General features: G+C 67.6%; 7 protein-coding genes and 1 non-coding gene across 8 annotated transcripts; 5 read left to right on the top strand and 3 right to left on the bottom strand.

Annotated features, from left to right (window-relative positions):
- Positions 1 to 31: 31 nt before the first annotated feature.
- Positions 32 to 331, top strand: RHOBADRAFT_56439 (uncharacterized protein; the record flags this gene model as incomplete). Its single annotated transcript, XM_018418346.1, has 1 exon — positions 32 to 331. A coding segment is annotated over one exon (300 nt), but the record flags the coding sequence as incomplete, so codon positions are not given.
- Positions 332 to 1,350: 1,019 nt separating this feature from the next.
- Positions 1,351 to 1,627, top strand: RHOBADRAFT_47536 (uncharacterized protein; the record flags this gene model as incomplete). The annotated part of the gene is made up of 2 exons (XM_018415001.1): positions 1,351 to 1,415; positions 1,486 to 1,627. The coding sequence occupies 2 exons, from the start codon at positions 1,351 to 1,353 to the stop codon at positions 1,625 to 1,627; spliced, it is 207 nt and encodes a 68-aa protein (XP_018267881.1).
- A 4,616-nt stretch (positions 1,628 to 6,243) lies between these two features.
- On the top strand, positions 6,244 to 8,604 carry RHOBADRAFT_8219 (uncharacterized protein; the record flags this gene model as incomplete). Its single annotated transcript, XM_018419213.1, has 12 exons — positions 6,244 to 6,400; positions 6,461 to 6,592; positions 6,680 to 6,864; positions 6,928 to 6,964; positions 7,037 to 7,155; positions 7,217 to 7,440; positions 7,503 to 7,605; positions 7,678 to 7,741; positions 7,826 to 7,889; positions 7,963 to 8,077; positions 8,142 to 8,412; positions 8,504 to 8,604. Coding segments are annotated over 12 exons (1,572 nt in total), but the record flags the coding sequence as incomplete, so codon positions are not given.
- A 422-nt stretch (positions 8,605 to 9,026) lies between these two features.
- On the bottom strand, positions 9,027 to 10,306 carry RHOBADRAFT_56438 (uncharacterized protein; the record flags this gene model as incomplete). The annotated part of the gene is made up of 5 exons (XM_018418345.1): positions 9,027 to 9,112; positions 9,199 to 9,261; positions 9,354 to 9,978; positions 10,059 to 10,115; positions 10,190 to 10,306. The coding sequence occupies 5 exons, from the start codon at positions 10,304 to 10,306 to the stop codon at positions 9,072 to 9,074; spliced, it is 903 nt and encodes a 300-aa protein (XP_018267879.1). The 3' UTR covers positions 9,027 to 9,071.
- A 3,058-nt stretch (positions 10,307 to 13,364) lies between these two features.
- On the top strand, positions 13,365 to 14,586 carry RHOBADRAFT_50391 (uncharacterized protein). Its single transcript, XM_018415308.1, has 5 exons — positions 13,365 to 13,554; positions 13,641 to 13,665; positions 13,730 to 13,830; positions 13,895 to 14,430; positions 14,516 to 14,586. The coding sequence occupies exons 1-5, from the start codon at positions 13,490 to 13,492 to the stop codon at positions 14,530 to 14,532; spliced, it is 744 nt and encodes a 247-aa protein (XP_018267878.1). The 5' UTR covers positions 13,365 to 13,489; the 3' UTR covers positions 14,533 to 14,586.
- Positions 14,587 to 14,956: 370 nt separating this feature from the next.
- RHOBADRAFT_t143 lies at positions 14,957 to 15,044 on the bottom strand. Its single transcript has one exon. It is a non-coding gene; the product is annotated as a tRNA-Ile (tRNA).
- Positions 15,045 to 15,803: 759 nt separating this feature from the next.
- RHOBADRAFT_40167 (uncharacterized protein) lies at positions 15,804 to 19,039 on the bottom strand (the record flags this gene model as incomplete). The annotated part of the gene is made up of 11 exons (XM_018413691.1): positions 15,804 to 15,875; positions 15,979 to 16,188; positions 16,435 to 16,597; positions 16,742 to 16,850; positions 16,986 to 17,240; positions 17,403 to 17,485; positions 17,581 to 17,850; positions 17,942 to 18,047; positions 18,131 to 18,367; positions 18,407 to 18,722; positions 18,855 to 19,039. The coding sequence occupies 11 exons, from the start codon at positions 19,037 to 19,039 to the stop codon at positions 15,854 to 15,856; spliced, it is 1,956 nt and encodes a 651-aa protein (XP_018267877.1). The 3' UTR covers positions 15,804 to 15,853.
- A 459-nt stretch (positions 19,040 to 19,498) lies between these two features.
- Positions 19,499 to 21,569, top strand: RHOBADRAFT_47530 (uncharacterized protein; the record flags this gene model as incomplete). The annotated part of the gene is made up of 6 exons (XM_018415000.1): positions 19,499 to 19,699; positions 19,779 to 19,859; positions 19,925 to 20,525; positions 20,665 to 20,818; positions 20,891 to 20,959; positions 21,041 to 21,569. The coding sequence occupies 6 exons, from the start codon at positions 19,499 to 19,501 to the stop codon at positions 21,567 to 21,569; spliced, it is 1,635 nt and encodes a 544-aa protein (XP_018267876.1).
- Positions 21,570 to 21,777: the final 208 nt, after the last annotated feature.

The following is a 21,777-nucleotide window of genomic DNA, read 5'->3' as shown; positions in this document are numbered from 1 at the left end:
CCCGACGTCGTCGTCCTCGACGTCCTCGAAGCCCCACCACGCGACGACGACGTCGACGGGCAAGCCCCACCACCCGACGAGCTCGTCCTCGACGTCCTCGAAGCCGCACCACGCGACGACGACGACGACGACGGGCAAGCCCCACTACCCGACGCGCTCGTCCTCGACGTCGTCAAAGCCCCATCACGCGACGAGCACCACGTCGACCAAGTGGCACCACCCGTCGAGCTCGTCCTCCCCGTCGTCGAAGCCCCACAAGCCTTCGAGCACGACTCACAAGCCCTCGCCGCAGCCGACGTACCCGGCCTACCCGACCTGGCGCCGCGAGTGAAGCTGTGCGTCCTCCCTTCCTCTCGCTCTCTCTTCAAGGTCCGCGGCTCACTACGCTCTCTCTCCTCCGCAGCATCGCCACCGAAAAGCCCGTCGTTCACCGCCCTCGGGCGCCCTCCTTTGTAAGACACTCCTCTCGACCTTCGCCCTCGTCTGTCCCTCTTGGTTCCCCTCTTTCGTCTCTGTCTCCCCTTCGTTCCTGCAAAGAACCTGCCGTCTAGGCTCGTCGTCTCTTGCTGCCTCTCGAGAGAGCGATCAAGAGCGACATCGAGAGCGCCGTCGTCGAGAGCGACGCTGCGGCTCTTCCAAGTGACCTTCCGACGAGAGAGAGCTCGCGAGCTCGAGTCGCTTCCTCCCGCCCTTCCGCGCTCCCTCGAGCCGATTCTTGTCGGGTCCGTTGCGCAGTGCGTCTCGAGCGAGTCGCGGGAGGAGACCAGAAAGCGCAGAGAGAGCGTTCCCTGCTTTTTCCCTCGGCCGCTTCTCGCGCACGAGCCCCTCTCCGCGCTCGCTCGCTCGCTCGCTTTTCGAGCCGCTCGCCGCTCGCTTGCTCTCGACTATCTGAGCTCGCCGGCGTACGCACGTGCAAGCAGGGCACAGGGCAAGCTGCAGAGCGACACCCTACCTGTTCGCCGCTTCGTCCTCGCTTTTGCCGTCCGCCGCGGTCGCTGCCCGGTTCTCCACGCTCCTCGCCCTCCCGAGTCTTGGTGCGGTACTCGTACTGCGCTGCTTCGGCTCGCCGGCTTGGCGCGAGCTGCTAGTCGCGCTGACTCGGTTCTGCCTCTCGCCGCGCTGGAAAGCTGCGCGCTGCGAAAGGCGGCCTTCTCAGACTCGGCTCCGCATTTCAGCTCGCGCGGTTCTCTATGTCGACGGCTCAAGGTACACAGCGCCCACGGCGCAGCAGACTCGCTGCGACGGGACCGTGGCAGGAGGAGAAAAGCGGACCGTCGCTTTGCTTTCTCTCCCCCTTCCTCCCTTTCTTCCCCCTCGAGCACCGCCCGCCACGCATTTGCAGAATTGAGCATGGGTCTCATTCACCAAATCGAGGAAAAGGTCATGCAGCACGACGCCAAGAAGCACCACCAGAAGTGCGTCGTGTCGTTCCTCCCTCGTCCTCTTCCCGTCGAGGCTGACGTGTTCGGTCCGTTGGCGTCGCAGCGGCCCTGCATCGCAGCAGCAGGGAGCCTACAGCGGCAATGGCGGCTTCGGCGGCGCGCTGCAGCAGAACTACGGCGGGCTGGGCGGCGAGGGCGGCTTTGGCGGTCCGAGCGGGTTCGGGTGGGCCCTTTCGACTGCCTGAACGAGCCCTCGCGCCTAGGCTCACGCTTGCGTTCGTCTCGCAGTGGCGCTATTGGGCGGTCCCTGGAGGACCTGGCGGTTACGCCGGAGGTCAGGGAGGCCCCGGGCGGCTTTTTACAAGGGGCCGCAGCACGGCGGTCACGGCCATGGTGGGCCTCACAGCGGTGGCCCAGGTGGCCCGGGCGGTCTCTCGGGACAAGGCGGCTTCGGTGGCGGCCCTGGGGGCGGGCCTGGTGGACCTGGAGGTCCAGGGGGCCGGTGGTGAGCTGCGAGCGCGCGTACTTCCCCAGGCAATTGTGTCCCTTTCCTCAGTCTCTCGGTCTTTGATATCTCTCTCGCAAAACGACTGTGAACATCATTCGCCCCTCGCTGTACTGTGAGCAAGCTACTGAGAGAGAGAGACCTCGGGCTTTGACGTTTGGTCGAAAGTCGAAGGCATCGACACCGGGGGAGGCGATCGACGAAGGTGCGCACGGCCCTAGTCCGGCGCGGGAGCGGTCCCAGCTGCAGCTCGCTCCGGCTTGAGCAGCCTCGCGCGTGCAGCTGCGAAGCGCGTCGGGCAGCCTCTCGACCGTGCCGCCGCCGTCGCCGCGCACCGCGTTTGCCCCCACTGCCTGCCCCCGCCTGCCTCGGCCGCCTCTCGCCGAGCTTCCGTTGGCTGCGTCAGCCCCGAGCTATGGTTGATCTGCTACCGCTCACACGAACGAGCATGGGACCCATCGACGCTGTGAAGAAGCATGTGCTGCGGCGACAGCACGAGGAGCCGGGCGAGCGGGAGGAGGGTCAGTGCGTCCGCCTCTCGCTTCTCTGAGCCGCGGCACCTCACTTACCTGCACGGGCACCTCGCGCAGACATTCGACGCTTCCGCCTGCGGGCAAGCAGGGTCCTCCCGACCCGCACTTCCAGGGTCCGGGCGGCCCTGAGTTTCCCGGCAACGGCGGCAAGGCGTGCGTCTCTCGCTCTCTTTCTCTCTGGCCGCGAGAAACGACGCGAGACTGACGGGCGAGTGCACACCCGTGTCTGACACAGCGAGTACGAGCGAGTCGGGTGGCAAGCGGCGGGAGCACCGGCAGCGACGGCGGCGGACGGTAAAGGCGAGGACAAAGCGGCGAACAGGTAGGGTGTCGCTCTGCAGCTTGCCCCTGTGCCTGCTTGCACGTGCGTACGCGGGCGAGCTCAGATAGTCGAGAGCAAGCGAGCGGCGAGCGGCTCGAAAAGCGAGCGAGCCGAGCGAGCGCGGAGAGGGGCTCGTGCGCGAGAAGCGGCCGAGGGAAAAAGCAGGGAACGCTCTCTCTGCGCTTTCTGGTCTCCTCCCGCGACTCGCTCGAGACGCACTGCGCAACGGACCCGACAAGAATCGGCTCGAGGGAGCGCGGAAGGGCGGGAGGAAGCGACTCGAGCTCGCGAGCTCTCTCTCGTCGGAAGGTCACTTGGAAGAGCCGCAGCGTCGCTCTCGACGACGGCGCTCTCGATGTCGCTCTTGATCGCTCTCTCGAGAGGCAGCAAGAGACGACGAGCCTAGACGGCAGGTTCTTTGCAGGAACGAAGGGGAGACAGAGACGAAAGAGGGGAACCAAGAGGGACAGACGAGGGCGAAGGTCGAGAGGAGTGTCTTACAAAGGAGGGCGCCCGAGGGCGGTGAACGACGGGCTTTTCGGTGGCGATGCTGCGGAGGAGAGAGAGCGTAGTGAGCCGCGGACCTTGAAGAGAGAGCGAGAGGAAGGGAGGACGCACAGCTTCACTCGCGGCGCCAGGTCGGGTAGGCCGGGTACGTCGGCTGCGGCGAGGGCTTGTGAGTCGTGCTCGAAGGCTTGTGGGGCTTCGACGACGGGGAGGACGAGCTCGACGGGTGGTGCCACTTGGTCGACGTGGTGCTCGTCGCGTGATGGGGCTTTGACGACGTCGAGGACGAGCGCGTCGGGTAGTGGGGCTTGCCCGTCGTCGTCGTCGTCGTCGCGTGGTGCGACTTGCGGACGTCGAGGACGAGCTCGTCGGGTGGTGGGGCTTGCCCGTCGACGTCGTCGTCGCGTGGTGGGGCTTCGAGGACGTCGAGGACGACGACGTCGGGTGGTGGGGCTTGCCCGTCGACGTCGTCGTCGCGTGGTGGGGCTTCGAGGACGTCGAGGACGACGACGTCGGGTGGTGGGGCTTGCCCGTCGACGTCGTCGTCGCGTGGTGGGGCTTCGAGGACGTCGAGGACGACGACGTCGCGTGGTGGGGCTTGCCCGTCGACGTGCTCGTCGCGTGGTGCGACTTGCTCGAGCTCGACGGGTAGTGCGATGGGTGGTGCGACTTGGTCGACGACGACGGGTAGTGGTGCGACTTGGTCGACGACGACGGGTAGTGCGACACGGTCGACGACGGGTAGTGCGACACGGTCGACGACGACGAGGTGCCGCCGCGGACGCAGCGCTTGAGCGGCGACCACTTGTCCTTGCGCGCGCAGACGTAGCCCTTGGGGCCTGCACCGAGAGGACGGCGAGAGTGTCAATCGACGACTCGAGAGGAGAGACGTCTCGATAGGAAGAGAGAGACGAGGACGTACAGGCCTTCTCGCCCTTGCCAGACGCGGTGCCGCAGGTGCCCCAAGGCTTGGCCGTGTCGACGTGCACGGGCTTGCAGCGCTTGACGAACGGCGACAGGCTGACCGTCTTGCACTGGAAGCCGTCGTAGCCTGTGACGAGGGGGGAAAGGAGAGAGTCAGTCAGTGCCCGAGTCTCGCTCGACGACGACGACGAAGAGAGGGAGAAGAGAGGGACGCACAGTCGCGCTCGTGCTTGAAGCCCTTGGCGTAGCAGACGTCGAACGCGCCCGCAGGCTTGCCGCCGCCGTGACCGCCGTCGCCGTGACCGCCGCCGCCGAACCTCGAGGCCGACATGGTCGAGTCGTCGTCGGCGGCGGCCGGGTGAGGCGCGCCGACGACGAGAGAGACGACGAGCGCCGAGAGGGCGAAAGTCGTCAGGCGCATAGTGTAGAGAGTCGAGCGAGAGAGAGGACGAGGAAGGGATTGGCGAGAGAGAGGAGGAAAGGAGGGTGCGTGAGGAAGGGAAGAGAGAGAGAGCGAGAGGGCGGCGCGCGGAGCGAGCCAGGCCAGCCCCACGCTCGGTGGGTCCCAGGACCAAGCTCACGGTACGAGCCCGACGCTGGCGAGCCCGTCCCCCCAACCCCTCGTAGCGCTCGAGCATCGCCGCACGACGGCCTGTCGAGCGAGGCCGCCGCCGCGCGAGCAGGCCCTTGAGGCTCAGAGGCGCGTCCTGCCGCAGCCTGACACGTCCAGGTGCCCTCGAGCGCGAGAGCTGCACCCGAAGCGCCTGTGCGAGGGACAGGAGAGCCGCCGCACACCGTTTCGCGGACGTCGCGCGAAGCGGGGTTTCCGACGAGACGGCGCAGCGAGACGGCCGCGCAGCGGGATCCACCGCTCACGAACGGGTGCAACGGCCGTCTGAACGCAAGCACATGCGGTTCCGTGCGCGAGCAATGGTCGAGGACGCGAGGGGGGAAGAGAAGAGGACGCCCTGGAACGCAGCAGACGTCGACGGACGGGACCCGCACGCTCGCCACGGTCGTTCATCTTCGGGGTCGGGGAACTGGTAGATGAAGCAGCACTGCGAACGAGAGCGACGGTTCAGCTTGCGAGGTCACGGCGGCGGCAAGAGAAGGAGAAGCGCGAAGACTCACGAGCATGACCCGAGAACAGACCGAGTAGCCTGTGGCCGAATAGAACGACTCGTGCCAGGCGGTCGTGGCGCATGCCCGTGCAGTTGCGAGGCTGCTGGACGAGTGAACAGGCGGGGCGAGGTCGGCGGAGCAGGCGAGGCGACGGGGGCTTGGGCGAGCGATGAAGGAGGTGGGAGGTACCGTAGCAGGCCTCGCGATGCTGCTGAGCTGTCCAGCGTGGCACAGCGTGGCAGTGGGAAGCCGCGCTCGAGCTGCAGCTGATGAGGACGAGCGAGAGGAGGGTGCGGGAGACACGCCCTCACCACTACGAGCAGAGCACACGAACGGGCAGTGTGGGCGCAGGTGCGATGCAGAAGCTCTGTCCAGCACATTGTGCGCGAGCGACCGCCCTTCCAAGCCCTCCAGCCGCCGTTCACCTCTTCCTCGAGCTGCCGCGCTGGCTCGACTCGTCTCGAGGGCAGCGGGGGCTCGAGGGAGGCTGCGGTCAGGTCCACTAGGTCCAGAGCCATCGTCTGCTCGTCGGCGCGCGACCGAATGCCGAGCTTGCTCCAAGGTATTCGGTCCATCTCCAGCGCCGCCGGGTCGGCTCCCTCTTTCCTCCTCGTCCGCCTACTTGTTCTCGCCAGCTGGTCTGGCTGCACCTTCATCCGCAAGCCTACAAGTCGCTCTCCCGACTGGCTCACGCCGTTGCGCGCCGCGACCTCTCTTCGTCGCCGTCGACCGCCCGCAAAGGTCGCTCAACTCGCCGACTCGCCGCCACTGCAACCCCGAGCTGGTCTCACGGTCCACCAAGGTCGACACGATGCGCATCTGGGATTGCGTCAAGCACGAGTTGAGCGGGCGCCGCCTCGTGTGGAACCTCTTGTGCGTGCCTCGCCTTCTTCCCTTTGCCCTGTCGCGCATTCTCGCACTGACAGACTGCCTCGAGCACTGCGCAGCTTCTACGTCGGGCACCTCCTCATCTTCGCGTACGGCTGGTTCAAGCAGGCCAACGATGCGCGCCTCGCCGGCCTCAACTCGCTCCAGTACAGCGTGTCGATCTCGCGCGGCGCCGGTCTCTGCCTCGGCGTCGACGGCCTCCTCATCGTCCTGCCCGGTGCGCCCAGCTCTTCGACCGTCTCGCGACGAGGAACTGACTATGCTCGACCGCCCGCAGTCCTCCGCAACTGCATCCGCATCGTGCGCCCGCTCGTCAGCTGGGCGATCCCGCTCGACGAGAACTTGTGGTGCCACCGCCAGTTCGCCTACTCACTCCTCTTCTGGACCGTCGTGCACACGACCGCCCATTGTGCGCCCCACTCTGTCTTAGCCCCTGCCGTCGTGCAGCCTGACTGACCCTTGTCCCCCCTCCTCCCCCTTCCTCCCTCTTGTCCAGACGTTAACATGATCAACGTCGAGCGCACCCAGATCCGCAAAGAGACGGCCTGGGCCATCCTCTTCACGCAGCCAGGCGGCTTCACGGGCCACGTCATGCTCCTCCTCATGCTCGTCATCTTTACAACGGCGCACCACAAGATCCGCGCCCAGTCGTACGAGGCCTTCTGGTTCACGCACCACCTCGTGCGTCCCCCATCTCCCTGTGATGTTCTCCTGCGACGGCGCTGACGCGTCGACCGCCCACAGGTCGTCCTCCTGCTCCTTGGCCTGTACGTCCACGCAGGTGAGCCACCCGCTCTCTTTTTCCCTCGTCTGGCGGGAGCAGACCTGACGAGCATCCTCGACCTGCGCACAGTCGGCTGCTTTGTCCGTGGCGCGCTCCCGGGCCAGCAAGTGCGCTGCCTCGGCTACAACTCGTGGATGTGGACCATCTGGGGAGGTGTCGCTCTGGTCGTCGAGCGCGTCACTCGCGAGGTGCGCTCCGGCTCTCTCCTCGTCTCCCTCGTGAAAGGCTATTGATCTCCTGCCGCCACAGATTCGTGCCCGTCGCCGCACCCTCCTCATCGGCGTCCTCCTCCACCCGCAAGGCGCCATCGAGCTCCGGTTCGTCAAGCCGTCGTTCAGCTACAAGGCCGGCCAGTGGCTCTACCTCAACGTGCCCGAGCTGTCACGCTTCCAGTGGCACCCGTTCACCATCTCGTCGGCGCCCGACGACCCGTACATCTCGGTGCACATCCGCCAGGTCGGCGACTGGACCCAGTGCGACCCGCCTCGTCCTCTTCTCCTTCCACCCGCCGCAACCTGACACCCCTCTCCCACAGGGCCCTCGGCGCTCGTCTCGGCTGCACCCCGTACGCCGCCGCCTCGCTCTCGGCGTCGGGCAAGAGCCGGACGAGCTTCTTCCCCGTCGCGCTCGACGACAAGGTGGGCGCCGAGCAGAACGCGGCGAGCGACTTCTATGACGTGACGCTGGCGGCGCTCCTGGCCGGCGGCGAGCTCCCCGTCATCCGTGTCGACGGGCCGTACGGCGCGCCGGCGCAGGACGTCTTCAAGGCCGAGGGTGCGCACGAGCCCCCTCACTCTCGTTCGAGCCTCTCGAGCGCGGCACTCACCTCTCTTTCTCTCTCTCTCGTGCCCGTCACAGTCGCGATCCTCATCGGAGCCGGCATCGGCGTCACGCCGTTCGCTGCGGTCCTCAAGAATATCTGGTGCGTCTTTCGTCCCTCTCTCGCTCTCAGGCCGCCCGGGAAGCTCACGCCGGCCGTCGTCGCCGCCGCGCAGGTACATGGAGCAGCAGCACAAGCTCGGCGCCCTGCGTCGCGTCATGCTCGTCTGGATCGTGCGCGACACGAGCAACATGGCCTGGTTCGCGTCGCTCCTTCGCCAGCTCGAGCAGGTGCGTCCTCCTCTCCCTCTCCTCCTCCTCATCTTGCGCAAACTGACACGTCCTCACTCGACAGGCCCAGACCGACCCCGACTTTCTCTCGATCCGCCTGTACCTGACGCAGCGCGTCTCGCCCTCGATGCTCACCAACCTCGCCGTGCACGCGCACTCGCACTCGGGCGACCTCGACCCGGCCGACCCAGCCGGCGACGCCATCACGGGGCTCGCGGCGCCGACGCACTTTGGGCGACCCGACTTTGGCGCGCTCCTGCGCGGCGTCGGCGAGGGCGTCGAGCGCGGCACGTTCCTGCCCGGGAGGGAGAGCTCGCTCGAGACGACCGTCGGCGGTGCGTCCCCTCCTTCTCTCTCTCTCTCTCTCTCTCTTCCCGTTCCTCCCCTCTCTTTCCGAGACTGACGAGCGGGCACGCACGCGCGCAGTGTTCTACTGCGGGCCGGACGGGCTCGCCAAGGAGCTCAAGGGCCACACGCAGCGCGCGGGCCGCAAGGGCGTTAGGTTCACGTTCCGCAAGGAGCACTTTGTGCGTCTCTCTCCTCTCTCTCCGCTCTCTCTCTCTCTCTCTCTCTCTCTCTCTTTCGTGCGCCTCTAGGGGCGTCGTGCAGAGCGATGGACTGACGAGTGCTCGCCCGCAGTGAGCGGCGCGCCGGCGCGCCCTCCTCCATTCCTTCTCCCTCTCCCTCTCCCTCTCCTTTCGCCTCCCTCTCTCGCCCTTCTTCGTCTTTCTCTCGTCCACCACTTTCCGCCGTGCCCTTCCTCCTTGCGCGCGCGCCAACTCGGCGACTGCGCTCCCGCTTGATCTAGTCGCGCTGCAACGCCGCGAGCTTTTCCTTTTCTTGTGCCCCTCTCTCGCTCTCCACGAGAGGTGCACGAGAGCGGTCTCTCTCGAGGGCAGAGCGGGAAAGGAAAGACAGAAACGACCGTGCGACTCTCGAGGAACAGGGAGAGGAAAGAGGGAAACGCGCGTTGCACAGACTCGCGCGCGCCGCGTCAACCCAAGGCCGAGTAGCCGCTCCTGCTCCCTCCACGACCTGTGCAACACGGATCCCGTCGAAGAATCAGCTCGCGCTCTGGGTGCGGCAGGGCACGAGGCGATGCAGAGAGACGGGGTGCGCACCTTTGAAGAGGTCCGAGATGACGAAAGGGAGGTCGCGCCACACGTCGCGGTTCGGGATCATGTCTGCGGGCGCAGGGAGTCAGTGCGCTTCCGAGAGGAGTGCGAGAGGCCGACCGAGAGGCCGAGAGAGAGAGAGAGGAACGCGAGGGACGCACCCCAGCCGGTCGCGCCGTACGTCGAGTAGTTGTGGTACGCGCCGAGGGCAAAGTAGGCGACGAGGGCGACGAACAGGAGCGTAAAGAACCACCCGAAGAAGCCGAGGCTGCGGCTGTGCCCGACTGGGTCGCGGTCCGGCTCGCGGTCGCCCTCCTTGCCCTTGTCCTGGTCGTTGTCGCCCGCCGGAGGATCGGGCGACGGAGGAGGAGGAGCGTCGCCGCTCGTCGGGCACGCGGCAAACGTGCGCCACGTGAGGTACAGGATGCCGCCGCCGGCATCGTACTCGTCGACGGTCGGGGCCGTCTCCCTCGCGCCCTCGTCGCACACCATGTCGATGCGCGCCTTCTGCCCGACGCCGTTGTACGTCCCGCCGCCCATCTCGAGCACCCACCTCTCGTCGGGCTTGTGCCCCTCTTTCTCCTCTGCGCGCGGGTTGAGCGCGCTCCCGCCGGCGGCACCTTCGAGGTCACCGGCGACGGGCACGACCGACAGGAGGCGGTCGTCGTAGCCGTGGCGGGTCGAGAAGGCGCGCATGCACAGGCGCGTGCCGTGCGGGCAGTCGTCGTCGGGTGCGGACGCAGGCGGGTCGGGGAGGGCGTCGCACAGCGACAGGGCGTAGCGGTTCTGCGTAGGGTGCGGGAGGCCTGAGTGAGCGACGAGGTCTGATGCGGCGGGTGGGGGAGGAGGAGGAGGAGGGGGCGCACCTTGAGGACGGTGGGCGGGGTCTGCGACTCGATCTCCCACTCTTCTCGGCCCTTGACCTGGTGCGCATGGACGAGTTGAGCGGGTCAGAAAGGGTTGACGAGGGTGCGAGGAGGAAGGACGGGGGGCGCACCTGGTTGAGGTCGAACCGAAGCGAGCCGAGCTGGAGGGTGCAGTCCCACGCGGCGAGGGCGGCCGTGGCACCGCTCAGGAGTGCTGCTCCCTGGAGCAACCGAGTGCGCGGGGTCATTGGTCGTGGTGGTGGTGATGTGGGAGATGAGGATGAGGCGGAGAACCGCAGCGATGATGAGCGGGAAAAGGCGCGACTTCCGCCCCCGTCGCTCGACGAGAGCTGCGGCTTGGCTGGGCTGTGCGGTACAGGCTACCGAGACTATCGTACACCCGGCCAGATTTACCCAGGGCGAGCAAGCCAATGCACCTCTCGCTCGCCTCTCGTCCCGGACCCCGTCTCCTCCCCCGCAAACGCTCTCTCGCCGCTCGCCTGGGTGCTGCCGCCCTAGCCTGCCACCACCGCAGCCACACAAGAGCCACAGCCGCACCGCACCCGCGCCCGTCACCCGCAGCCTCGAGAAACCCGCGGCCCCGTCGTTCAAGGACCCGGCATCTGGTTCGTCTCGAGCCGGCGGTCTCAAGGGGCGACGACGACAGCCACGGCGAGCGAGCGGGGACACGAACGTGTGCGTCCCCTGTCGGTCCATTGTCGTCGACGACCGCTGACCGCACAGCTCGCCGTCGCAGCCACCACCACCGCGCCGTCCATGTTCCCCCACTACGCCGGAGGAGCGGGCCTCCCTCTGTTCCCGTACCCTGCACCGCCGCCGCACCACCAGCACCAGCACCAGCACCAGCCTACGTTCGACCCCAACCAGCACCCGTACCCGTATCCGTTCCCGTTCAACCCGCAACCCTCGCCGCACACCCCCTCGATCGACGTCGTCCTCCAGGGCGCGACCCCGTCCACCGCCCAGTCGACGCCCGACGACCGCCCCTCGGCCTCGGACTCGCACCCTGACTCGCACCACGCCGAGCAGTCGGCGTCGCCGAGCTCGCCCCAACAACAAGGTGACGCCTCGACCTCGACCTCGACCGCCGCCGCACCGGGGGCCAAGAAGCCCCGACCGCGACCGCAGCAGCGCGAGCCGTCGTGGCAGCCCCCGCCGCCGCCTCCACCGCTCGACGACCCGGTCGCGCTCCTCGCGCGGTCCCACGCCGGCCTCACGACGCTCCTCAACCAGGGCAACCTCGACGCGCGCCCGTCGCGCCAGGGCCCCGGCTCGGCGCCGCGCAGCGGCGCGTGCACTGGGTGCAGGACGGCCAAGGCCAAGTGCAGCCAGGACGAGCCCCAGTGCACGAGGTGCCTCGCGCTCAAGGCCGACTGCGTGTACCCGCTGTTCAACAAGCGCGGCCGCAAGCGCACCATGACGCCGTGCGTCCTCCTCCTCTTGTTTCCCTCTTTCCCTCGTCCAGGCCGCTCTCGAGGACTGACCCTCGCTCAACACACACACAGGAACCTCATGATGCTCGAGAACTGCCACCGCGACGTCGAGGTGGCGCTCGCCCTCCTCACCCGCGCCTCGTCCGACGCCAACGCGCACGCGTCGTCGTCCGCCTCGCGCACCGCCACCACCACCGCCTCGGGTCCACCTCGTCTCGGCCTTCCCGCCACATCCGCCTCGTCGTCGTCGTCTCGCCTGCAGCACCAGCAGCAGCCCGGCGGCGGCGGCGGCGGCGTCCCCTCGTCCGCCTCGTCGTCCAACGGCGGCCTGACGGACCCGACCGAGGACGACGACGCCGATGCGCGCGAGCTCAAGAGCGTCATCGAGAGCCCGCTCGCCGTCCTCGCTCACATCTCGAGCCTCAAGGTGAGCGAGAGCACCGAGGAGGAGAGCGGAAAGACGTTCTTGCCCAAGGGCAAGCAGGAGCAGGGCGCGGCGGCCGAGGGCTACTTTGCGACCGGTGCGTCCTCTTTCTCTCTCTCTCGCGCGCGCCTCGAGAAGGCGCTCTCTGACCCTGGGTCTGCCCGCCTACAGGCCTGTACCAGCTACGGTCGGACGCCGACCCGGCGTACGACCCGGTCCTGCTCGGCATCCTCAACGCGCCCGAGTTCGAGCGCGTCGTCAACTAGTGCGTCCTCGCGCTCTCTCCCTTCCCCGTCACGCCCCGACGACTGACACTCGAACTCGCGCGGCGCAGCTACTTCACGCACCTGCGGCCCTTTTTCTTCCACCTCTCGCCCGAGCTCCACACGCCCCAGTTCCTGCGCCACACGTCGCCCTTTCTCAGCTCGACGCTCGCCTACCTGTGCGCGTGCTACATGCCCGAGCTGCACGACCGCGTCCAGCCGCTGCACGACCACACGCTGCGCCTGTCGGACCGCGTGTGGAGCGAGGGCCTCAAGAGCCTCGAGATCGTCCAGGCGTACCTCCTCCTCATTCACTGGACCCCGATCGAGAACGACTGGGGCGACGACCGCCGCTGGGGCTGGCTCGGGCAAGCTCTGTGCGTCCTCCCCCCCTCCCTCTCCCTCTCCCCGTCTTGCGTCGCCCGAGTTCGAGCCGGCAAACTGACACGTCTCGTCGGAACAGCCGCATCGCGACCGAGATCAAGCTGCACAAGACGATCAACACGGCGACGTACGACTTTTACCGCTCGGTGACGCCGCTCGGCGAGGGCGCCTACTCGCTCTTGGCCGACGCCCGCGCGTGGAGCTGGAAGCTCCTCTTCGTCGCCGAGATTGCGTGCGTCCCACCACGCTCTCTCCCTCCCTCCCTCCCTCTGGCCCCTGCCTCGAGCACGTACTGACGCCCTCGTCCCTCGCAGGCTGTGCGTCTCGACGGGCCGCCTTGGGTCGGTCCACACGCTGCCGCTGTCGACGCCCGGCGCGCCGCTCCCGACCAACCTGCAGCCGTCCGACGCGTACTACGACGTCGCGGCCCTCGTCGCCCTCAACCGCATCTACGTGCGTCCCCCGGCCCCCCCTCCCCTTGTCCTTTCCTCCTCGTCCGAGCCAGAGCAGGAGAACCGTGCACTGACTCGAGAGTTGGGGGGACGGACCCGCCCGCAGGCCAAGGCGATTACGCACTCGAACGCGCTGCAGGACCACGAGGAGGGGCACGAGTCGCGCCTCAGGCCCGAGTTCCAGAAGGCGTGGCAGCGCGACATTCTGGCATGGCGCGCCGCATGGCCCGGCATCGGTGCGTCGTCGTCGCCCGTCGTCGCTCCTCTCGTCGCCAGACCGTGACTGACTCGGCCCTCTCTCCCTTCCTTTCCTTCCTTCCGGCGACCAGGTCCCCTCATCCGCCTCATCGCGCAGCACAACACGACGATCCTGACGTCCATCTCGCTGCGGTTCAAGGGCCCGATCGCGCCCGTCCTCGACGAGTGCCGCCTCTCGGCGCGCGAGACGGCAAAGATGGCCGTCAACTGGCAGGGCGACGGCATCCTGTGGATCAGCAATATCCTCATCGTCAACATTGCGTGCGTCCATCGACCTTTTCTCTCTCCCCTTGGTCTCGGTCGGTCAGGGACGGGCACTGACTCTCTCTCTCTTTCCTCGACGACAGGTACGCTGCGACGCTCCTCCTGCGAGTGCGCTCCTCCTTCCTCGACACTCTTCGTCCGACTCGGGACCTGACTCGTTGTCGCCGTGCAGCTCGCCGCCGCCAAGCCTGGCCCGATCGACCACGAGACCAAGATGCTGTGCGCCGCCGTCGCCGACGTCCTCCTTCGAGTCGGCGCCATGAGGCCCACGTGGTCCGTCCGCTCGTTCCCCTCTCTCCTCCATCGGGCCCTCGACTCACCCTCGTGCGCCTCACAGCCGGACCCTCGCCACCCTGCACGGCACCCGCATCCGCACGCTCCTCCTCGCCGACCTTCCCAAGCACTCGGCGTCGACGCCGTCTGGCGCCCTCGTCACCTCGCCCTCGTCGTCGACGTCAACCTTGCCACCTGTAGGGCACACCTCGCCGTACCCGGCCTTCTCGCCGACGTCAGCATCCCTCCTCCTTCCGACCCAGGCCCTCCTCCAGGCGCAAGAAGCCGCCGCCGCCGGGCTCGCGCCGCCCGTCTTTCCCTCGACGCCCTCTGCCGCGCCAGGCGCCGCCGACAACGCCGCCGACAACGCCGCCGCCGCCGCACGAGGCCCCAACGTGTTCAACCTCGCGCCGGCCGACTCGCACGCGCTGTGGAACCTGTTCCACGAGGCGCCGGCCGTGTCGCTGCCGCTCCCGGCGAGCGCGACCATGCAGAGCACGTTGCAGCCGGGCACGGTCGACGCGACGACGGGCACGTTCAGGCCCGACGACTGGGTGTACAAGAGCGCGCTCGACCAGGACTGGCTCAGCTCGGAACCTGGTGCGTCCCCGCGCCCCCCTTTCTCTCTCTCGTGCGTCGCCTTGAGCGCATCGTGCTCACCACTCTTGTCCTTTCTCGCACACAGGTGCGTGGGCATGGTGACGGGCTTGTCGTCGTATTGGCGAGCAGTGCAACCGCAGTCCTTTTCGCAGCTGGCAGTCGCTTGCGAGAGGCTTGACCGCGAGAAGCTCGACCGCGAAATGTGTCGTCTCGAGCCCGCCCCTCGATAGAGTCATCCCTGTGCTTCGTCTCGATCGACTGAGAGCACGCTTGCTCCGCTCGCGAGATGGTGCCGAGGTCTGTGAGCGGACGAACAGGCGGCTCGGCTTGAGAAGGTCAACTCGCTCTTCTCGGCAGCTCGTTCTCGCCAACATCTCGCTCTGTGGGCTTCCTTTGCTCAAGCAGAGCAAAAGAGAGTGCAAACGGTGCCCACAGCCAGCGAAAGCCTCGTCTCGAGGTCGGGAAGCCTCCCTTGTCCTCGTCTTCCAGACCGGCAAAAAGTAATTTGCACTTGCGGTGCTGCGCTTGCTCAGTGGCGGGATCGAACCGCCGACATTGGACTTGTTACGCAAGAGGTATTAGGTCCACATCATAACCAACTAGATCAACCGAGCTGTTGTTGAAGAATCCGCGCCGTCGAGCATCTACAATGTACCCGCGCTTTTTCTGCTAAGATTTCTCGTCCCCCTGAAGAGCCAGGCTCTCCCTGCACTTGCATCGAGTCGCACAGTAAGTAGCGACAGGAAATGGAGCGAGGAATGCGAAGATGTGAGGTCGAGAAGGAGAGGAGGCTCGTGCGTCGCCTCGGCGCGGCCCTGCTGTTCCTCGCCTCGTTCTCTCGATGGCGGTCTCGCGGTCGGAGGCACCGGACCATGACGATTTGCCGAGCCGTACGGCAGCTCGCCGCGGTAGACGAGGCGAATGAAGCGAGCGAGGGGTCAGAGAAGGTCTACGACGAGGCTCGAGCGCCGCGCCTGCAGCGCCAGCTCCTTTCCCCTCTCGCTGACGGTCTCTCGTTCTCGCGCAGCCGCCCACGACGTTCGGCCGAGTCCCTGTGCGACTCGCGGCCAAAGAGGAGGCGCACAGAGTAAGCAGCTTATTCGAGACGGTCGACGAAGAGGCTCGTGCGTTGCTCCGGTCTCGCTGCGTCTCGTCGGTGCCGCTCACCCTGGCCTCTCGCTCTCGCGCGAGTACAAACATCCTGCTTGTCGTCTGCTCGTCCCATGACTCGCGATCGAGCGGGACGAGCGCGCACACGCAGACGGCGGCCCACTTCTCTCGCCGAGTCTTTCCGGCTCCCTCTCGCTCGTGCTCCGCAATCGGCGCTCTCTCTTGCTCAGGACTCTCTCACCTCGCCCACGCCCTGCCGAAGCTTGTGCGACGACCCAAGCATCGTTGCACACTCGTCGCCCCTCGACACCTTTCAGTCGACCCGGATCCTCGTACTGCGGACGAGCGAGGGCGGCCAGTCAGTCACTTTGTCGCGCACGCCCAGCCTCCCGAGAAGAAGAGAGAGAGAGAGAGAGAGAGCTCGCGCCCGGGACGCACTAAATGACGCGGAGGAACGCAAAAGTCGCGACGAACCCGATGGTGCCCGTCACGATGCCGCTCAGGGCGCTGACGAGGGCGAGGTACCCGAGGTAGAGGACCTTGTTTGCGAACCCGGGGAGGTGGAGCTTTGACGCCCAGTAGAGGAGGCCGTACAGGAAGATGTAGACGGACGAGCCGGCGCCGGCGAGGAACGAGCGCCAGTGCCACCTGTCGGGGAGAGAGGGAAGAGGGCGAGAGGCGAGAGGCGAGGGGGGCGAGGCGACGCGAGGCGAGGCCGGAGTGACGAACGAGGCGAGGAGGGGCGCGAGGGCGGGAGAAAAGGGAAGGTGGAAGGGCGAGAGGCAAGGAGAGGTGCGAGGGAGGGAAGGCAAAGAAAGTCAGGGAGGTCCACGGAATTGAGAGGAGGGGCGCAGAGAGAGAGAGAGAGAGAGAGAGACAGCCACGCCGACTGACCGATAGTCCTCGGCGCACAGGTGAAAGTAGGCAAACAGGACCGTCGTGAGGGCGGCCGTCAAGCCGACGAGCGCGCTCGCGAGGCACAGGAACCCGAACGCGTAGTAGGCCTTTGCCCCGAAGATGGCGCGAGCGATCTGCGAGATCTCGATAAAGCCGGCGCCTAGGAGGAGGACGAGGGAGGGGAAGGGGGAGAAGGGAAGGGGAGGAGGAGAGGGAAGGGAAGGGGGACAGGGAGGACGAGAGCGTCAGTGTTGGCGCTCGAGAGAGTGCGAGAGAGACGAGAGGAGAGAACGAGCGGGCGCACCAAAGGGCAAGACGCCGGCGAGGAGCGCCGACGGGACGGGCCTGAGCCACCACGGCAGCGGCGGGATCTGGCGCGGGATCTGGTTGACGCGCAGCGGCACCGCGAGGGGCTGCGGTGCGTCGCGAGGGGTGGGTGACACGAGGAGCGTCAGTCAGTGCTCGGCTCGTCGGGTCGACGCCGGCCGATGCTGCTCGGCAAGGACGAGGAAAAAAAAGGGAAGGGGGGGAAAGCTCGTCCGACTCACCCCTTTGCGCACGCCGACCCACCCGCCGAGCACCGTCAGCGGCACGTTGATGCCGAACCACAGGGCGCCAATCGCGAGGAACGTGCCGACAGGGACCGCGCCCGCCGACCCGAGGCCGATCAAGAAGGCGTCGAGGAAGAGGAGGAAGGCGTACAGGGCGGCGGGGAACACGAGGGCCGTGTAGAGGATGTTTTTGCGGATCGCATCGCCCGAAAAGGTGAGGTACAGGCGCGACGCGACGTAGCCGGCGATGGACTGTTGGACGACGGCGTTGGGGGATGGAGTGGCGAGCGAGGCAGGCGGGGGAGGGAGCGAAAAGAGGGGAGGGGTAGCGAGGTCAGTGACCGACGAGAGGATAAGGAGGTGGGCCGCTGAGGTGGTCGCGAGGGAGGGAAGAGAGGGAGAGAGAGGGCGGACCCCGAACAAGGTCCAGCACACGACCATGGTCGTCGACAGCGCGCCGCGGTTGCTCGGGTTGAGGAAGCCCAAGAGGGCAAACACTGCGTTCGACGATCTCCAATCAGCGCTAGTCCTGCCTTTGCGCCGAGAAGGCGCGCGAGAGAGAGGGACACAGAGCGAGAGGCACTCGACGCACCGAGTGTGACGCCACACATGGCCGCCATCTGGGCGCCCGTCCCGACCGTGATGCACAGCCACATGCGGTACCTTGGCGCGCGAAACACCTCGCCGTGGAGGAGCTTCCACCCGCTCTCGTCCTCGGTCGCGTCGTCGCGCAGGTCCGGGTGGTGGTGGTGTGCGTCGGGGTGGTTGTGGTGGTCGAGGTTGTACGACGACGAGAGCGCGTTGTAGCGCGTGATGTCGCGCGAGAGGACCTTGAGGAGGATGATGCCGACCATGAGGCACACTGCGAGGCGGCGGCGCGGCGAGGAGGAGGGGCGAGGGTCAGTGCGCGAACGACATTTCTCGGGAGAAGAGAGGGGAGGCGAGCGACGCACAGAAGCCGCAGATGACGAACGAGTTGAACAGGGCGAGGACGTGGATCCTCGGCGAGAGGATGTGCAGGTAGGCGTCCCACCGAGTCGCCCAGGGCGTAGCCGATTCCTGCGAGCCCAGCCTCGACGCATCAGTGCTCGCTCTCTTGCGAAAGAAAGAGAACGAGAGAGAGAGAGAGAGAGGCGACGCACCCGCCACGTGACCGAGTACGTGAACGCGACCTCCTGCTCGCCGTCGCCTCGCAGCAGCACGAGCGGCTTCTTGACGCCGCAGTCGGGCTTGCCGCCCGAGCCCGCCCGGAGCGAGTCGACGCTCTGGGGCCACACGACGACGCCGACGATGCGGTTGTCGCCCTCGCGCGCGCGCGGGTGGTACTCGATGACGAGGTTGAAGTGGTTGTGCAGCTCGAGCGACGGCGGTGGCGGGGCCTGCTTGGTCGTTTGGTTCGGGTTGGCGGGCACAGGGACGGCGTTGCCGACGGGGAAGCCCGGCGAGAGGAACACGTCGCCGTCGCCCGTGCGGCGCATCTCGGCGGCGGGGAGGCCGTCGACGAGCCAGTGGTGCGCGTGCGAGCCGATCAAGGTCGGGAGGAACTCGAGCTGCTTGGTGCCGAGGGTCGAGGTGCACATGACCTGGCACGTCGAGTTGTGCTTGACGCGCAGGTCAAACAGGCCGTCGGTCGAGTACAGGCGGTCGCCCATGAGGGCCGAGCCGAGCGAGAGTGGGACGGAGCGCGGCGAGGCTGGACGGCAGAAGCCTATCCGCTCGTCGAACGCGTCGTACCTGTTCGCGTCGGGCGAGCGACAAGAGGTCAGTCGTTGTCGTCGTCGTCGTCGGCCCCACCAGCGGCGTGCGCCTGCCCTCGCGCTCGCCCCTGCGCCCGCGCACGACAGAGTGAGGAAAGGGGAGACGCACGGCACGATCGAGGTCTCGCCCTCGCCATATCTGGGCCCGACGGCGTTGACGAGGAGAGCGACCTGCTCGCCGTCCTGGTAGGAGTGCGGCGAAGCCCCGGGGAGGTAGAAGGCGCGGGCGAATGGCGCGAGGTTGACGGCGAGGAGGGAGAGGAGCCCAGGCCAGCTGGGCCGTGGTGGCGGCATGGCTCGCGTTGGTGGACGAGGACGCGGACGAGGAGGATTCAAGGACGGCGGAGGCTGGTTCTCGACCGCTCACTCGCTGTGCACTCGAGCTAGCTGCGTGCAGGCCAAGCTGGACTATCTGTGCAGCCCCTCGACAGCTACGGCGTCCCCTCGTTGCCCGCCCGCTCGCCAATCGGCTCGTCCTCCTCGTCCTCATCTCCTCGTGTCCCTCCTCTCGGCCGGCTGCGCCGCACGCCCGTAGGGCAGAGAATCAGGCCGCTCTGCCACTTGCTGTAGCTCCAGCGAGCAGCCGTGCCACGCTCGCGCCGCGCTTCGACTCCTGTCGGAGCTGCCCGATCCCCGCCCTCCTCCTGGACGCTCGTCCGCCGGCTGCCACGGCGAGTCCGGCGATTGCTCGGCCGCCCTGCTCTCGTGCTCTTTCTCTGCTCCCGCCTCCCGCTTCTGTTCGCACCAGCTGCCATGAAGCGCCTCGTCCTGCTGTGCGACGGCACGCTCGAGGACGCCGACCGTCAAGAGGACGAGAGCCGCCTCACCAACATTGCCCGCCTCTCGCGCGCCATCCTCGAGGTCGACAAGCGCGGTCAGTCCGACGTCGAGCAGGTCAAGCTGTACGCGAGCGGCGTCGGGACCGACGAGACGGCCGTCGGGAGCTTGATCACGGTGCGCCCTCTCTCTCGCTCTCTCTCTCGCGCCCCCTTCCTCGCCGTGGAACTGTCACTGACGGACACACACGACGCAGGGCGCCCTCGGTCGCGGCATGATGGAAAAGGTCAAGGACCTGTACGACTTTCTCTGCATCAACCACGAGGACGGCGACGAGGTGCGCTTCCTCCCCCTACTCGTCCCGCCCGAGCGCCTCCTGACTCTGCCCCGACAACCTCCCAGATCTACCTCTTTGGCTTCTCGCGCGGCGCCTACAGCGTCCGCCTCCTCGCCTGCCTCGTCGACCTCGTCGGGCTTCTCCCGCCCCGCACGAGCCTGCACCTGTTCCCGCGCATTTTCGCCGCGCTCGACGCCCACACGGGCACCGGCGACGCCGACGACCGCCGCGCGATCGCTGCCATCCGCGCGCTGCTCGCGCCGCTCGCGGCGCAGCGCGACGCACAGCGCGCGGCGGGAGGAGGAGGAGGAGGAGGAGGAGCGCGCGGCGAGCGGTTCCTGATCGAGTGCGTCGCCGCGTTCGACACGGTCGGCACGCGCGGCCGGCCCTCGTTCCTGCGCCCGGCGAGCTTCTCGACCGCGCCCGGCGGCCCGCCGGCCGTCGCGCCGAGCGAGCGCAACAGCTTTGGGCTCCCGGCCGCGCAGGTCCCGAGCTGTGTGCGGGTTGCGCTCCAGGCGCTGGCGGTCGATGAGCGCAGGAAGGATTATGCGCCGGTGCTGTGGAAGAGGTGGGCCGAGGGGGACAAGGAGGGGGAGAGGGCGGCGAGGGCGAGGGAGAGGGACGGGCAGAGGGTCGAGCAGGTGTGGTTCGCGGGCGCTCATGCCGGTGCGTCTCGCTCTCTCTCTCTCTCTCTCTCTCTCTCTCTCTCTCTCTCTCTCTCTCTCTCTCTCTCTCTATCTCTCTCTCTTCCTCTCTCGACTCGGCAGCACCGGCCCTGACTCTCGGACGTGACGTGGTCCCGCAGACGTCGGCGGCGACTACCCAGAAGCCGACCTGAGCTTCCTCACCCTCGAGTGGGTCGTCGACCGCCTCTCGTCCAAGCTCGCTATCGACGACGCGTACGTACGCCGGGTGTGCAGCCGCACGTCGGCGCCGTGGGGCGAGATGGAGCCGCATCAGTGCGTCGCGGTCCTCTCTCTCTCTCTTCGAGCGACGAGCGTGAGCGGCGCTGACGGGGTCCGAGCGCGCAGGTCGAGAGTCGACGAGTTCCGCCTCGCGCCCGCGATGGACCGTGCCCTTCCCTCGCTCCCGATCGACCCGTGCATCCTCTCTCCCTCTTCCTCTCCCGCCCCTCTCGCCTCGCACGACCTGACCCTCCCTTCCTTGCCCCTATCCGGCAGCTGCACCTCCCAGTACCTCCACCGCTCCCTCCTCGCCCAGCGACACGCACACCTCCGCCCGGCGCTCGTCGCCCTCCTCGCCGCCGGCCCAACCTCGCCTATCTTTGCCCCGCTCGGCCCGCTCGAGCTGCGGCTCAAGCGCGAGTGGGCGCCACCGCCGTCGCCGCCGCCGCCGAAAAGGGCGAGGCTGGTGGTCGCCGCGCTCACAGGCGGTGGTCGAGTGCGCGCGAGCGACGAAGGCGCCGTCGCCAACGAGCCGAACAGGCGCGCGCGCCCCTCGTCCGTCACGTCCTTCACCGACAACGAGTCGTCCGCTCCTTCCTCGCCCTCCGCCCCCTCTCCCTCTTCCTCCCCGCCTTCGCCCTCCTCTCCCGCTCCCTCTTCCTCCCTGCCCTCGCCCTCCCCGCCGTTCGACACGGCCCTCGCGCAGCTGAGCGCGCGCCGCGGCACGAGGCGGCTTTCGCCCGTGCGCAGGGGGTGGGACCGGCTCGTGAGGAGGGTTTCGGAGCATGGGCATCGGTATGCGTGAGGGAGGGAAGGCGCCGAGCGAGGGAGGGAGAACGCGCGAGGGAGAGGAGGCGGGAGCGAGAGGAGGCGGTCCGGGCGAGGGGAGGTCCGCTTCGCGCTGCGCGGGTGCTCGCTCGATGTCGAAGAGCTCCTCATTGTGAACGCAGTCGGTCAGTTCCTGTGCGCGTGCGTGCTCGACTGCGAGAGCTCTCTCTGCGCGCGAGAATTGC

The sequence above is a fragment of the Rhodotorula graminis genome, assembly GCF_001329695.1.
Source record: "Rhodotorula graminis WP1 unplaced genomic scaffold RHOBAscaffold_19, whole genome shotgun sequence".
NCBI classification, from domain to species: domain Eukaryota; kingdom Fungi; phylum Basidiomycota; class Microbotryomycetes; order Sporidiobolales; family Sporidiobolaceae; genus Rhodotorula; species Rhodotorula graminis.
Note: the sequence above shows the minus strand (reverse complement) of the source record. Positions and strands in the feature narration are given on the sequence as shown.